Source organism: Ciconia boyciana, chromosome 6 (genome assembly GCF_034638445.1).
Source record: "Ciconia boyciana chromosome 6, ASM3463844v1, whole genome shotgun sequence".
Lineage (NCBI taxonomy): Eukaryota > Metazoa > Chordata > Aves > Ciconiiformes > Ciconiidae > Ciconia > Ciconia boyciana.
Window position 1 is genome coordinate 500,220 of NC_132939.1, and position 17,083 is coordinate 517,302.

At 40.8% G+C, this 17,083-nt stretch overlaps 1 protein-coding gene across 2 annotated transcripts in view; it reads left to right on the forward strand.

Annotated features, from left to right (window-relative positions):
* Positions 1-17,083, forward strand: part of PTDSS2 (phosphatidylserine synthase 2) — a 44,964-nt gene that overhangs the window by 25,105 nt on the left and 2,776 nt on the right. Inside the window, exons 5-11 of one of the 2 annotated variants that reach the window (XM_072864335.1) lie at positions 2,355-2,489; positions 3,536-3,586; positions 6,198-6,311; positions 7,801-7,919; positions 8,653-8,767; positions 10,991-11,136; positions 16,452-16,510. In XM_072864335.1, the coding sequence (XP_072720436.1) occupies positions 2,355-2,489; positions 3,536-3,586; positions 6,198-6,311; positions 7,801-7,919; positions 8,653-8,767; positions 10,991-11,136; positions 16,452-16,510 (739 nt within the window). Of the gene's footprint in view, positions 1-2,354; positions 2,490-3,535; positions 3,587-6,197; positions 6,312-7,800; positions 7,920-8,652; positions 8,768-10,990; positions 11,137-16,324; positions 16,511-17,083 lie in introns of both variants that reach the window. The other variant, XM_072864334.1, reaches the window with a different exon arrangement.

Here is a 17,083-nt window from a genome sequence, read left to right on the forward strand (position 1 = left end):
CTCAGAAATGCAGTAGTTGAGGTAAATATTTTGAGATAAGCAAGAACAGTAAACCTGATGCTATTAACAAAGCCATTGTGTTCCTATACTTACACTTACACCACTGCAAATCAAGTTTGAGTGCCAAGAAAGAGCTCGAGATTTTGAAGGAGGCTCACCTTTCCTCAGTTACGCAATCCAATGATTGCAGTCATCTCCTCAGACAACAGCATGATTTGAAACCAAAAGCAATGGAGAGACATTAAGCCATGAGGGGTAACTGTCCTGTTCTGTCAGACAGCTGGCTACTTTTCAGCTTTAGATTCCAGTTAGAGTCCCCAGTTGTGCATTTTCAGATAGGTCCTTCTTGCTGACACCTTAGTAACGTTTGGTGCTCTGTATTCTAGAAGGGTTATGCAAATGCCATCACATACTCATCAGGCAGCTTTAAAAAAATCATTTTAGATAAGAGAAGATGAACATGCTTTTATAAAAAAAAAAGTTTTGCCTCTAGAGGCCAAGTGAGCTTGAAGAAGTGGGGCTGGAATTCAGAGGTGTCAGGATCTGTCTTCTGTTGGAGTAAGGCATTTGCTTTGCAAACAAGTTTTTAATATTGATCAAACCCTTTCTAGCTAATCAAAGATTTCCTTTGACTCCAGCATTTCTTGTTCTGCTTGGCTTTCCTGGAGCCTCCCCAAAAGTCAGTGCCAAGCTCTCTCAAGACCACAAAAGTGTCCTTTTTTGCCCCCCCCTTTTTTTGTTTGCCTGGCTTGTTGTTTCAGTGGGCAGCTGGAATGTGTCCGCAGTAGATCAGTGAACAACAATGTGAGTTTCTGTCCCATTGACATAACTTGGGGGTTCAGTGTAAACCCTTACGCAGGGCCCTAATGTCTCATTAGGGTTTCTTTCAGGCTGCCTGTCCTGCTTGGAGGGATTGGAGTTCTGACCCTTTCACAGGCATGAACAGGTCTGTCTTGCCTTTTTTGTTGTTATTCCTCACCACTGAGGAATACTTACTCAGTTGCAATTTATTTTTATGTTCTTACTGTTTCATGTCACCTGTTTTTTTTTTTCCAGGCATCCTTGTAAATGGTACTCCTGACTAGCTGCAGTCAGACTGAATAATATGTTTCAGTTTTATTTGATAGTACTGTTATAGTTCTGAATTCTAATAGAAAAGCCTGATATTGCTTTGCTTTCCTCTGGCGGTATGTTATGTGACCAGCCATTTAGTTGTTAAGGACACTCACTAGCTGTTTCTCAGCTCTTTACTAAAAATACATTATTACTTTGCACAGGTTTAAATAAGGTTAAAATTATGCTGAGTCTGTAAGTGACTAAACTTCCTTAAAAGCAAATACAAGCTCGCTCATAGTTGAAACTTGGCTTACAGTTAATGTGACTTTAGTGGTTTCATTCTATAATTTTATTATAATTGCTATTAACTAATTTTGGCCTTGCCCTGCTTTTACTGTCTGCTAGTCTGTCACAGATGTTACATTGCTTCTGTTGTAAAACATTGACCACAACAGTGAGCAATTTCACTGCGAAATACTTATTCAGCAAATGTGTGTGTGAGTTACTAGTAAATTAGTTCAAGTCTTGGTCACCGTTTATAACTAATATTTTGATAATTTCTTCCTTGCTGTTTGCTTCGAGTTTATTACCCGTGCTGCCAGTGGGACCTTATTTGAAATGGCTGTTTATTCAACAAGCTGCACTAAATTTTTTCTGCCATGAAATGCAGTGCAGTTCTCGACTTTCTGTGGCGCGAGCTGAGCACACATGCACGACTAGTCCTGCTAACAGTGCACGTAATCGGTGTGCTCAATCTGCTGATGTTTGCATGTACTGTATTTCTTTTGAGCTGCATGTTTAAAGTGCTGCTGGATCTTTCCCATTCTAGAAAACCAGAAGGTCACTAACGCAGGAGATGCAGCCATTAAATGAGCTTTTCCTGAGTTACTGGCTGCTTTTCCTTTATCCTCACCAAGCTCGAGGAGAGGAAGGGCAAAAGGGTCAGTGGGAAGGATGAATTGTGTGCCAGTTCGAGTGCTAAGCTTTTGGGAGGGAGGGGGCGTAGAGGAGTGGCTTAGGAAATGGAGTTAAAGATCTCTGATTTTTCATCTTTAAGAAATCTTAAGTTTATTCTGTAGTAATTTTTTTCCTTAATATTTAGCATTAGAGGCCCAGAAGGTCAGGTGTATATGCTGTGTGATGCTTTGAGGTCTGGATATATTTCAAGAATTGGTCTGCAACACATTTTTAAAAACACATCCATTTGAGGGTACAACGTTGATTATAATTATCTTTGTACTTTTCTATGTGTTAATATTTTTTAAGAGGGAAACATGGGGTTTGTGTTCCTTTTGCAGACTGTACAAGACGGCAGACAGTTTATGAAGTACATTGATCCACATTTAGGTGTTCCTTTGCCAGAAAGAGACTATGGTGGAAACTGCCTTATTTATGATCCTGACAATGAAACGGATCCATTTCACAACATCTGGGTAAGAAACAAATGAAGTTACTTGCTAATGAGTCTGACTATTTTTTTGGTAAAAGGTTGCTTAATTGAACTCTTCAGAGTGCAGTCATGAGTCTTTCTGAGCGCTGAACGAGAGAACAGGTCATGACTGACTCTTCAGCTTTCTTATTTCTCTTCTCTTGACCTTTCCTGTGCATCAGATGGAGATGTGTCTCTTTGTATCCTAATTACATTGCCCAGGAGAGAGAGTAAACTGTTTAACAATCCTTGTTTCTCAGATTATTCATGTAAAACCTTTTCCCCTAGGAGTTTGGGTTTATTTCTGTGCTGGAAGAATCTTCTACTTACAGTCACCTTGAGGCACAAAGTTCAAAAGTTGCATGTTGCCAAGCAACCCATAAGTTGCACTTTTCTGAATACCAGAAACTGTCAGGTTATTGTTTCTCAGCAGCAAACAGAAGACTTGAAATTCACGGGCAAAGGAATTCTTATTATTTACAACTCCCTGATTGCATGGAGCTATTAGTGCTTGTGTAGTGAGGAGCACTGAATCCTTTGGGTCTACCGTGTAAGTCTTCAGTGCATCAGGAACTGGAATAACTGGGAGCAATTACAGCTGTCCTTTTCTAGTTTTGCACCAAAACCAGGAGGAGGAAAGCACTCTTTGCCCAGGGATTTATGGTGGCAGGATAAGATTTAAGAAGCTCTGCTAGATATGAGATGAAGAAATGCATGTTCTTGCTCTGGCTTGAACATGTTCTGCTTCCTTCCCCTTGGAAAGCAAGGAACGTGACTTAATTTACCAATTTAATTTAGCATTAAAAAGGTAGTCTCCTCTTTATCAATACAATCCTAATTCCAGTTTCTGCCCCTTAAAATTGTGACTTTGCTTTGAAGATAGCTTGTTTGTTCACTGTACTTGAGAGCAAAGAAACTCATAAAAAGCATCTAGTATTTATCTGTGAAACAACTAAAGCTTAGTGCTGCATTCTTCTTGGGAAGAAAGTAAGCCTTAATGGGTTATTGTTTGTAGTGCAAAGTGACCTACACTCTCTTCTTGGTTTATAGGACAAACTGGATGGATTTGTTCCTGCTCACTTTTTTGGCTGGTACCTGAAAGTAAGAATGGGTCTTCTGTTACATTTCTGTTACAGTACTATTCTACTTTTAAAGCTTGACTGCTTCTGCTTTAGTGATGCCAGTCTTCGTGATCAATTACATTAGGCAGTCATCTGTGAACTAGACTCAGTGTTTGTAATACATGAAAGGCGCCTTTTTTTTTTTTCCTCCCTTCCTGACCATGTTAGGTCACCTCATTTCTTTCCAAAGTAACGTTACATTGACAGGCTCCCTCCTCCACCATAATTCATTCTGAGGTCAGATCAATAAAAGTAAAAACCATTACTCTTGTAGCAAGATAAATGCTTGAATGACCTTTGAACGTAGAGTATGGGGAAGACAGCATTCAGAGAACGCAGTGAAAGGCCACTGTTACCCAGATGTAGATACGTGATGATAAACTACTACTATTCCAAGGCAGGCTTTTCCCAGTGGCATCCAAATCAGGATTTTAAATCATTAAACGGGTAGTGGTTTAATTCTTGTTACTTTTTAGTCAATATCAACAAACTGTGGAAGGAGTTCCAGTTGTGCTTGTCTCTGGCAGAACACATTCAACTCATATTTTTGCTGATTACTTTGGTCTAAATATTAGCTTTTTTTTAACCCGAGCAAACTTACTAGCTAACTTTATTTTGCCCTGCAGACCTTGTTTTGGTTTTTTACCTACAAGATCACCATATATGATAAACTGAAAAAGCTCAGGCCATTTTAAAAATAAGCTATAACTGTTGTTTTGTTTTTCCTTTTCAAAAGTGCAGATGTATTCCTATCAGTGTTTTGGTTTGTTCTGGTTGTTTTCCCCTGTAGATGAGCATGCTAGGCATGGGGAGACTTTGACTTCACATCAACTTGTCTGTGGTTTGCTCTGTTAGTATACAGAATTGTAAATTTGGAGAAACTTGGATCTTCTTCATCCAATAAAATTACATTAGAAACTTAAATATCAGAATAGCATTTCAGTTACATTCTGTATTTATTTTTACAAATAATATCATACTGAGGAAAAAATGCCTGAATAGTGAGAACCTGGTAACAAGACATAAGAGGAGTAGTAACACATTCCTGAGGACCTAAAATGGGATAGAATTCAATATGCCAGTCCGCTCAATCAAGCTATTATCCGTCTTGGTTTGGAAGAAGCCTAGTTTTTATTAAAGAGCCTGTTTCTACAGAAATGCTCGAGATCTTATGTCATCTTGTCAACCTGCAGTCTGATTTGACGAGCCCAGCATACTCCACAAGGTGTTTGTTTCTGTGCTGCTCAGCTTGAAGGAAACTGGCGGCTATATTTCTTATTTGTCAGTTAACATATTTTTCTATAAAAAGCTGGAAGTTGAGTGTGTTGTCTTCATAAATAGAGATGAGCATGTGTTTGGGTTTGTCTTCTTTCTTTTCTCTCCTTTTTTTTTTTTTTTGGTCTGGTTTGAGTAACAGACTCTTAATCTGTATCTCAAAGCACCAGAATGGCAATATTGAAAATGAATGTGCCTCATTCATCAGAAATTATTGTGGGCCTCCCCATTCACTTTGGAGTCATTTAGATCACTTGTTGTCAGAGTAACGTTTGATAATGCGTGTCTTATATTTTTCCATCTTCTGGTTGAGGCGGTCAACGCCAAACTACATCTACTTTTGCAGAATCAGTGCTAGCACATTTGGGGTTGCCACCTTCCATCTAGGCACCCTGCTGAGGATACAGCAGACCAGATGTACAGGCTCTCTGTGCTCTTATCTGCTTACAAATATGAAATCAAGTGTTACCACTTGTTTTGACGGTAGGCTGAGATGGTACGTATGTTCTGGGACTGCAGCTCAGCTGAATCCTTATGCTGAATGTGGAAGAAGATGCTGCTCTTCGTTGCTCACTGTGACAAGCTGCTAGCTGGTATAAAGTAGACTCAGGTGTCCCAGTACAGTCAGGGCTGAGGTTTAGTGCAGGTGACTTTTTAAAAGTTTGCATTAATGCAAAAAAGTTTGCATTAACCTTTTTTGAGCAGCATTAGAACGATGCTACCTGTGGTGGTTGAGCACCCAGTAATTCCATTCATTTAAGCAACTCGCTTCCTTCTCAATCCCATCTTGCCTGCCCTTATTCTTTCATGTAATGGTATTAGTGTCGTCATCTGTATTCTTCAGTGTCTTTCTTGTCTGTTGTGCTGCATACTTGATAAGTTTAGAGGCCTGTCTGCATTTGGCTTTACTAGACTATCACATGATAAAAATAAGATTGTCATGAGTTTCCTGATCTTCTTCTGGATACTGGAGGCAAGATATTCAGCTGTAGAAATAACCGGTAAACAAAGCACACAGTGTGTGTCCTCTGTGTTCAGAGTTCGGAAGGGTTAATCTCATATTCCTAAGTGATCAGTTTTGAAATTAGGAAAAAAATGTAATAATTTTTCCATACACTGTTGCAAAACTGTAAATCTGAGCAGTGTCTCTACAGTATTTATGGAGTTCTCCTTTATTTAGTTTTCTAAAGGGCATTAGTGTAAGTGGTGTCTGGTTCTACTCAGTCTGGTGTGCAAGTATTCATTTTTGTAATGGTTTTTAGTATGTTGTGCAACTGTTGTGGGTATTTGACAGGCTTCTTTCTCCCTTTACATAGACGTTGATGATTCGAGACTGGTGGATGTGTATGATCATCAGTGTAATGTTTGAGTTTCTGGAGTACAGTCTGGAACACCAGCTTCCAAACTTCAGTGAATGTTGGTGGGATCACGTATGTACTGCATAGATCATAATATATTTGTCTAAATGGAAGTATATATTTTAAAGGGAGGTGGTAGGAAGTGGTGAGAACTAAATTATATCATGTGCGTGTGGCCAAAGATGTATGTGTGACTACTGCAGCTCAGGAGCATTGGTGCTTCTCCATGTGGAGTTTGTAATATGTTTGTCACTGTTTGTATAATTTTGCAGGTTTTCAAACTGTTGCACATGGTTAAATATTTGTTTTGGTTTGTTTCACACTAGAGAGAGATTCTAAAGCTTTACATTAACATTTCCAGATATTTGGTGGTGGTACAAACCATAAAATCTGAAATTAAGAGAAAGGTCAAACTTTGTGTAAAAAGTTTCAGACGGTGATTTTTCTTGACTGTTAAAAAAAACCCCAAAACCAGACTCAGTGCAATTTGTGTCCAGCTCTTCCTTCTGTGCAAATCTATCTTCACTGTTTTCTGAAAACAGTAAATATTACTGTGTTTAGAATTTCCAGTGTGGTTTATAAAAAGGTTTTAAAAGGTTTGGCCTTACTGAAAAGCTCTTTGCACGTGATAGTCTGTAACCATTCTTGTCCTAAAATACTGCTTGTGTGTATTTTTTCAAGCCAGAGGGACTACTGTGATCTAGTTTCTCTGTGGAAAAAACAAGCTCTATAGCTTAAAGTGACACACTTTTTTTTTTTTTTAGTTTTTATTTTTTATTTTCCTATGAAATGTAAATTAGTTACCAGAGCGACCAAAATTATCTACATTCAGGGCACACAGTTACAGTTCTTATGTTATTTTGGTTTGTTTTTATTCTTACAGTACAAGCTCTTTTCCAAGCTTGTAATGATTTGTTACATGCCTGTACTTATAAAAGTAAATGCATTATGTATAAAGACATCAAGAAAAGCTATTTTGCCTTCAAAAAAACTTCTTATGAAATTAACACTCTGTGTTCTGCTTCTTTGAATGCGGAGGACAGCCAAATTTTTTCAGCTCAAGAGCTCCATCTCCAGAATTAGTGCTTGGCAATAAGACAGAGCATGGGGAGAAATCACATGTTCATTTCACATCTTGAGCCTGCAGATAAGTCATTTCTTTAGGAGGCAGCCTGAAGCTTAAAGAGTATGTTAAGTTATTAGGCATAGTAAAATCCAGTCCATAGGAACACGTTCAGATTTTTTGTGTGTGTGTGTTTCTGAAGTTCTCACTTAACAGAGTGGAGTTGAGCTGATAGTAAGTGGGAAGAGGTCTGTTCTGTAGCAGAATTAATACAGCGAAAGAGAATCTGCAGCCATCATCTGTGGAACACTTCGGCTTTATTTGAGTAGACTTGGGCAGCTGAGATTCTTTTTCCTGGCAGTTCATGCACCTCTCTCTCTGGGGATGTTCAGTCCTTGTGACTGAGAGCGTGTCTGCACGTATGTGTACCTATAGTATCTGCCCTTTTACAAGCTTTAGTGTTTCTTCTCCGACATCACTCTGTTTTTCTCTTTTCAGTGGATAATGGATGTGATCTTATGTAATGGATTAGGAATTTACTGTGGGATGAAGACTCTGTCTTGGCTTTCTTTGAAAACATACAAATGGCAAGGACTTTGGAACATTCCTACATACAAGTAAGTTGGTGTAGAAAGTAACTCCACAAGCAGTGGCACAGCACAAAGTTTGGGCCAGTGTTAAAGATCTTGGTTGTTGAAGGGTTGTTCTGTTAGGGTTAATGTGAATTAAAGAATTCATGTGTGTTTAGGTGACTCAAGCATCTAGTAACTTATTGCTGCATGGAAGCTTGTTTGTGAGAGTTTTATTTAACTTGCGAGTGAAATTGATGAAAATAACACCTGTCTGTTATGAGCATTGCCTGATGTCTAGGAATGAGGGCATCCTGTGGAAATGAGCTTATTTAAGGAGATCGTTAAAGGAGATGCAGGAATCCGAGTCAGGATCATACTCTTTCATTCACAGCAAGGATCTGTTTGGTCCTTGTGCATATAATGCATTCCCTAGTAATCAGAACTTCATAGTAATTGGGACACTGAAACTTAAAATTTAATAAATCCCTTGTAGTCTTGTACCAGTAATGAACCACCCTTTTCTGTAGTGTCTGTGCTGAGCAAAGCAGAACTGAGGAACTGCTTACTACAATGGGTGTAATATATTAAAGTTTAAAATGATAGTCCAAATAACAGGCTTCTCTCTAACTCGGAATGTTAATCTCATTAAGTAGTAATTTTTATGGAGTAAATGGAGGCATTTTGTGTACGTGAATTGGTGTCTCAATTGGAAATGTTAGTAGATGTCTCGTATGTGCTGTTTCTTAAAATTGCAAGAATGTGTTCTGCTTTTTTTCAGAGGTAAAATGAAGAGAATTGTCTTCCAGTTCACCCCGTATAGCTGGGTCAAATTTGAGTGGAAGCCGGCATCCAGTTTACGCAGATGGCTAGCAGTTTGTGGCATAATCTTTGTAGTAAGGAGACTTCTCTGTCTCTTCTTTTCTCTGTCATTTGATTTAATGTTTTGTAATACTCAAGCAGCTGTACAAATGGTAACTTAGGCTGAAACTCTGACATGGTGATGTTTCCTAGTTGAGGCTGGAAGAGATCACTTCCAAATCCTGCAGAAAAGGTGTCTGTTTCCATGTCTCGGGTACAGCTTACAGATTCATTGCATACATATTAGTTCTTGCTTGCTGAACAATGTTGATTGGCAATGTGAGCAATATAAACTATGCTCTACACATAATTCAGCAAGTAACTGCTGCTACCAAACCCATTGGCTTTGGATGAAAGTGGCTTGTTTCTCTCAGTCTTAAGCAGATACATATCACATTACAGCTGGAGAAGACTGTAACCAAAGCCTCAGGCTTCTGTATGTTAACTCTGAGCAGCATGGCTCCTGAAGCGCACAGTTTTGCCTCAGATAATATTTTTATACAGACTTAAATAATTCAATTATCCTAGATTTTTTTTTAATATGTTTCGCTGAACACGTGGCACATGATGATGTTAACAGTATCCAGCTTGACCAGTTCAGGTAAAGCAGCTCCCCCATTTAGACAAAAGAGAAAGTTGGCTTCTCCAGCAGTCACAACACATTGACAGTCTACCTCCTTCATCTAGCCAGCTGAGTGGCTGAATTTGTGTTATGGGAATGCATCATCTTGAATTCCTAACTTCCATTTCACAGTCACAGGTATTGCGCACATGTCACTGATAGGGAGGATAAACTTGGCAGTTTAAGTGCTTTTTCCCCACTCCTGCCTCTTGTCAGCTGGGGGACTTTGGCCTTTGTGCTATTCATGGGATGTCACTTGACTCTGTTTTGAGCAACTCAAACTTATGTCAATTCAGCAACTGTGAAGTTTAACTAAAAAAATCCCTTGTGACACTTCTAGTGATTCCAGAGACAATGGGCATTAACCAGTTTCTCTATTACTGCTATGGTGCAGGATATAACTCTGTGGTTTTTTAACAGTTGCTAGAACAGCATACCTTTAAGCATCTTGAAATATGTGGAATATGAAACCTGGTGGTGGTTTATTTTGGGGTCTGTCCAGTGAAGTTCCCTATTACGGTTTGCTGAGTGGGACACATTAGTCAGCTTGGCAAGCCGCCACCACCTCTCTCTCTCATGACATTGCATTTCACGCTGATGTCAAATTGCAGACCTGAGCGTGCTTCAGGAACAATGTGCTGTCTGTAAGTATGCAAGCAGCATACAGCAGTGCCAGCAATGAGTGCCAGGCAGTTTGCAAACTCAGTCAGTTGAATACAAGTTCACATCACCTGATTTCCGCTACATAAAACATTTGCCAAGTTCACATAGCGCAACAGACTTGCTGATGTTCCCATAGTTCATGGGAGAAGTAAAGTAAATGTGCCTGCATAAATAAAACATGTGTTTCTCCAAATGGTTACTGAGTGCATACTCCCAACTTTTTGCACCCTGAAGAAATTGGGTTTTAGGTGCTGGAGCAGATTTTGCACCTGAGAGATTCCGTTGAATTTATACTAGTTTTTGGTATAATAATGTTTCTTTTAGCAAAGCCTACCTTCAGCTGACAGTTTATAAGCAGCTTCGGGTATTGGCTCACTCTTTCGGATTAAACGATGCTTAATGCCATTTGTTATCGTTTCCTTTGAAGTGAGAAACTTGCGTCTACTTGCTCACTTAATCACATTGCCAGGGCAGCTCACTCGAGAACGTTTTGCTATAAATGTATAACCAGTTCTCCTAAGTTGGGTTTGGCAGTGACGTTTGCATGACTGTGTAAAAAACCCCAACCAAACAAAAAAACCCAGGAGGTACTGCTCATGCCTCTTGTTACTTCGGGGTTCCCTCAGTCAGATTTTAAATGATAGTGAAAGGACGAGTTGTTGCTTTTAGGATTTGCTATCAGTAGTTCTGCAGGTACTTCAAACTCCCAATAAACTTGCTCAAAATGAGAGGCAGTGCTTGTCCAGGTTTCTGTTGTGTTTTTTTTTAAATACCTCTTTCAACACACATAAAATTTTTAAAAACCCAACTGTTCTTGGTCAGTATTGCAACTGATGATGGTGCGCTCACTAATACCAAGTAGGACTTTGTGGTGTTAGAGAAATGGTGGGGGGATTCATGCAGGGAGAGAGGGAGATTCCAGGCTTCATTCAGTGAAGTCTTCTGAATGTAATTAAAATGTCCTTTTTCTCAGTTTTTATTGGCAGAGCTGAACACATTTTACTTGAAGTTTGTCCTTTGGATGCCACCAGAACACTACTTGGTCCTGTTACGACTTGTCTTTTTTGTCAATGTGGGAGGTGTGGCTATGAGGGAGATCTACGACTTCATGGACGACCCGTAAGCCAGTCCTCTTGTGTATATACCATGTCAAGCTTCACTTGCTTTATTTTGAATTTGCTCCAGCTTGTTGGCATCCATCTCAGGGCAGTAATTCAGCTTGTCGGGGACAAAAAGACCTAATCCCAAAGCATCTGCTTTGTGTTCTTTTGTTTTGGAGGTAAAATTCTGACTACATCTGGTTAGAGAACAGCTGTTGTTAAGGGCATTCTGTGTGCACTGTTTTTAATCTCAGTTTTTAATAAATGATCTCTCTTTTGAGAATGTAATCCGTAAATCAGCTGGAGTGCCACTGGCTTGTGGGCAGAGGAGTACTGAACTCCACTTTCAGATTGATAGCCAGGAACTACAGTCCTTAGATGTACCTTCTAAGGACAACAGGGCCCAAACTAAAAAAAAAAAAAAAAAAAAAAAAAGTGTTTCTTAAAGGCGCTTCTTTTCTTGAGCTATCTTCCAGCTGGTCCCTGGTCCTCTGGAGCTCTCGTGGCACCCTCTTGCAGATCAGAGGACCCTTATAGCAAAGTGTATTTGAAGGCGAAGTGCACCCGTACACAACAGTGCATGTACTTTCAGACTGTTCCTACTTAAGCATCATATTTGTCCTTGCTGCTTTTGTTTCTGCAGACCATGTAAGACCTGAGAAAGCTTTGTTCTCAAAATCACGTTTTCTTTTAAGTTTTAGTAGTAATGTCACAAATTGCCTGAGGCCACATCTTAAGTCTAAGGCAACGTCTGGCTTCAAGGGATGTTCATTGTCTGTCGCTGACCAACGCAAAAAGTGTCTGTGTTCAGAATTTAGGGTTCCAACATTCTATGAAGATCAGTTTCCCTTGCAAGGCTTTGACTCCTAGAACTGGGAAGAAGGGCCAACCCACATTGCTTAGTCGGATTGCAGGACATTCAGCAGTGGCAGGCTGCCCCTGCCTTTGGTGTCGGACCTACTGGTTTGGGACGTGCCTCCAACTCAAAGGTAAGAAGAGGTCTCTGCCTCTCACTGGTGAGCTCCTCTCCTTAGCACCATTCACAATCTTCTGGTCCTTGTGTTTGGGTTGGAAAAACTCCTTTACCCTCTGTTCAACCACATGGCATAACATTGAAATTTAGGAGAATCATCAGTCACCGGTGCCTCATTGCTGATTCAGTTTGTTGCCATTCTTTCAATGAGCTGGAGAAGTTCATCCAGCAAGCAGAGACTCTCATCCTGAACTGCATGTCTTCATCATTGCCACCACCACCTACTGTTCTGTTTCTCTTGGTGGGTAAGGCGACCAGCCCCCTCACTTCTGAGGTTCATGGCTCTGCTTGATGCACCACAGAGCTGACCTCATCAGACTGTTCATGCAAAACGGCAGAACCTAGCATCTGGTCTTACCTAATATCTTCTCTGCGAAGGCTTTTGCAACTGGACTTTGATTCCTTCGTGCATTTCAGGTCATCCAAGCAGAGATCTACCCCCGTTTTACCAACTTAACCGGGTGTATTTTCACTTGCACATCATTTTGAACCAAGGAACCGTTTTGGATTCTTCCTGTTGTGTTGTAGGGAGAAGCTGCTGGGGAGGAGCAGGCTGTACCAGAGGCTCCCAGCTAACAGCACATGAGAAACCTTCCTGGCCTTTTTGTTTTGGAAACTCACTCAACTTCTGAATGGACAAAGGTTGGAATATTCCATTGACCTTCCTTGTCAGAAACATGGCTTATTGCCTTGTCTGGTAGTGACAGGATTGTCTGAGGTAAACTGATTAGATCTCTTCAGCTAACCTTGCAATATTTAGTCTATAAAGTAGTGAAGTTCAAATATGAAGACTTTCTTGTTCTCATTCAGGATTCTTAGTATCTGCAGACAGTTCTAGGGCTTTGCTTTCAGGAACTTGGTCTGAGCATGGTGACAATAAAGTATCTAGAATGGAAATAGTCCAAGAAGAGAGATGGTTCTTGAAGCTGTTCTCCAGCTCTGGCTTACCACGCTCCTATTGTGATCAGCTTGCTGCCTCTGAGTTCTTGAGGACTGGCTACGTGAAATGTTCCTGACCAGAAATATCTTGATGCAAGAGTCTGCAGCATTTGACCTTGTCATATCTTCCTGGTTTCTAGTCTTCAAGTCTCTTCCAAGGAGTCTGCACTGAGGCCATGAATTTTAATCTCATTCATCAAATTAAAAAAGGACTTCTCTTTAAAATCTTTCGTGAGCAGAAGGGCAGGAAACAAACTCTCTTCCTTGGCAGCTTTAGGTTCTGCACAGGTCTTCTGTTGGGGTTACATTTAATTCTTTTTTGTCAGTGTGCTGTCATAAGCTAGTGAAAGAAAACGGTGGGAAATGAGGAAGCAGATCAGCAAAGCAGAAAGCTGACCTAGTCATCTGAACAGCTTGAGTTCACAGTGAGAGGTTTGCTGTTTCGTTTTTTCTCTCTATCCATGTGTTAAGGCTAGTTTCTGCCCATTTAATCTGTCATACCAGGTGAACCACCTGGAGCAGTTTCTGAAGTCCTTTCATCTGAGTTGGTCTAGGCAGGATACTTTTTAAAATGGAATGCAGTCTTCCCATCTGCATCAGCAATAACCTACACTTGATTTACTGTATCATATTTTATTCCAGTGTGTTTGGACAATTTTGTGTAGTTTGAACTTATGCGTTGGTGTCAAATATGACTCTCAGGCCTCATGTTTAAGAAACTGTGTGTTTTGTGTGCTTGACTTGCAATGACTCCCGTGGATTCAGGAGAGGGAAGAGAAGCTCTGTTAGCTCTCCATGCTTAGATCCCTTCCCAGATACTGAGAATCCAAGGGGATGCAGTGGAGCAGATATGTCTGAGCAACAGGAAAACGCCTGCTAAAGGAAGGATGCTCTTCCCAGTGCAGCTGCTGGCATCTGATGAGAAGAGGGGAGGAGAAACTGGGAGCAAATGTGCAATTGCAGCTCCCTCTGCCCCAGCGCTACTGGAGACAGTTGGGGCCTGTTCTAATGTGTGCGCACTGGGCAGCATACCAGCTGGAGGCAGCAGGGTGTCAGGCAGGCTTGTTTCTCTGCCTAGCAGAGGGAAGCTTTAGCAGAGCAGCCACTCTCCAAGGAAATCCTAATCAGGGATTTGTAAGGTGGCTTCTCTTTCATCCACTGCATGGCAAAACCGGCAAGAAAATACGGCCCAAAGAGCTGATGTGGCTACTGAATATCACAGCGTTTACTAAGTCAGTGCCTCAGCCAGACAGGAGGCTGTTCGTCACAGCAGTCACAGAGCAGACTAGAATTTCCCATTGCTGCAATGCCCGAGAAGTACTGCAGAGGTCATCTTAACACGTCCATCCCTCTCTCCCCAGCCCTCTGTAGGTTTGTTATATCACTTTGCTCCCCGTCTCCTCTGCCCTGCCCCAGTAGTTCTGCCACTTCACACTGAATTCTTCCTGGATGTGTTTCGCTTCACATCGTATGCTGTGGTAGGAATGGAGTAATGCAGTAAGCTGGACAAAAGAGAGAGGACCTGGTAGGAAAATGTACTTCAGAATACACTATGGTTAAGTGAGAGGGCAAGGCCCTCTGCAGAATAGGTGCTCCGTGTGATTAAAGCAGAGACATACAGAACAAAGGCAGAATAAGGAATAACAGAAGGCAAAAAGAACAGCCACCTTTAAGTTTAGTTGGTGGTGCTCCTATTTGCATGGTTTATCTCGGGAATCTTCAGAGACATAATAATCAGTTAGGGTAGTAGGTTTAGGGCTATCAGAAAAGTGCACCAAAATGCTTCTTTGTGTGTTTTTTGAGTAAAAGATACTATCCAAAGGCTGCTGAGAAGTTAGTTGTGTGTGCTCGATAGTGAAACAGTTGGTGATTATGGTGGTTGAGGGTATTGTGTTTATCAAGTTCAGTCTTCCTTGATTCAAATCAGTTGGATTTCACAAAACATTTAATTAAAATTATGCCTTTGAAAAAAAAGGAGAAAAATACATACAACTTCTAGTAGGTTTCTCTTGGTTCTTTCCTCTAATGGGAATAAAATCCTATTTTTAGATGCAGAAGATGGGTGATGGAAGAACAAAAATTTAGTCTACCAAGCGGGAAGTGATGTACTTGACTCTGTGCTGTTGGATAGCACATCTGCATGCACCGGTGGTACTGCGGTGGGCAGGATTTCAGTGCAATCCAATGCATTAACAAAGGGCCTGTTCTGTTGCCCAAACAGAACCCCATTTGATTATTGACCTAAGAATCATCTGGTCTGTCAGGTCAGTAAGCTGTAAAGATGTCTAGAAATGACTTAGACAACGTCAAGAAGTGGAGGGAGGATCTACCTGGTTTAGATCAAGCAACGTACCCAGGTTTCTAGCAATAGGCTATTACCTGTGAGGGTAATGAGGTTTCCTGAAAGGCAGCCTGTAAGTATTTTGGTTTTATATATTTCCCATGCAGGAATAGGTGACCCAAAAGATGGCCTATTTCCAATCTCTCCTTCTGCAAGTAGAGCCTCTGAATAGCTGTCTCGATTCTACTGCAGTTTAATTTCTGGCATTACTGATTGATGAGTCCTTCACTAGACTTGTACATAGCACTGCAGCTTCTCATTGACTTGTCTGGTACTGCTTACAAACAAACTCTGGGGATTAAATATTAATCATGTATTTGCCCCAAGGTTGTGTTGTCCTAGAAGTGAAACACTGTCCTTGTGTCTTCCAGTATCTTGCCTGTTTGTTATTAAGCTTGCTTCTTCTAAAATCCGTTCAGCAATCATTAGTGACAGCTCATTGAATACCTTTTTGGGAAGAGAGTAAGTTTCAGAATGCAATTACATAGGGGTTAAATATGGTTGCGGCAGTGTGACTTGACATTTGCAGAGGAAATGTAGGAGTAGAGCTCCTATTTCATACCGTACCCTGAACCTCAGCTGATCGCAAGCTGGCCAGGTAATTGTTTTATGTGGATTTACCAATACCCCGAAAATGGGGATACTTCCTTGTGTCATGAGATGATGAAGTTTAACTTTTCACGTGTTTTCAGAGCCTCTTAGAGGAAACTTAAGTAATACCAACATGAAAGTCGTCAGCCTTCATAGGCTTAGTACATGTGTAATCCAGGCTAGACTTCTAGAATTGTGCAAAGCTGAATGAAATTATTACCCAAGCTGTCTTTTTATGAATATTTCTCTGAATGTTTAATTGTACAGCAATAGCTTTGTTTTATCTGTGCATTTATTTTGCAGGAAGTTCCATAAGAAATTGGGTCAGCAGGCATGGCTGGTTGCTGCCATTACTGCCACGGAGTTTCTGATTGTCGTGAAGTATGATCCCTATACACTCACACTTTCTCTTCCTTTCTACATTACCCAGTGCTGGATCTTGGGGATTATACTTGTGCTCACCTGGACAGCCTGGCGTTTCTTCATTCGGTAAGCAGTGTTTGATGTGCTACGTTCAGGTCTAGCCTGGGTCTTATGGGGGGAGTTGTTCTGGACATCCGTTCAAAAGCGCATCTTCAAATGTATGCTGTCGTTAGCCTTCAGTGCCTCCTGAAAATAGACTGCAGCTCTTTTGGATGGCTAGAGCTGCAGCGGGTTTGTGTAAGAATTATTAAATAAACAGGAAGTTTTCTGTGCCTGATCCTGGCAGTTTTCTTTCTGGATCAAGCCGCTGGTAGCTTTGGTCTTTGTGGGACTACTTGCGTTAGTGTTGCTATAGAAGCAGGTGAACAGTTAAGTGCCTGACTGCACACGGTCTTCCTGGATGAGCAAAGATGGCAGACGAGATCAGTGTTTTGTTTTTCCTGTGCTCTGAGTTAGACAAGACTAAGATGTTTTGCAGCTTCATTGCAAGAACAGTCTGCTGTGTTGGAATTGTCCGAGCTGTCCCAGTGTCAGCGACAAGTGAGCCAAGTTAAACGTGTTTGGTTTGGATGCTGCTGTGTGCAAGTGAATGAAAAGCAGCTGCGCAAGGCTGAAAGAAGTACACGAATCTATAGAGGA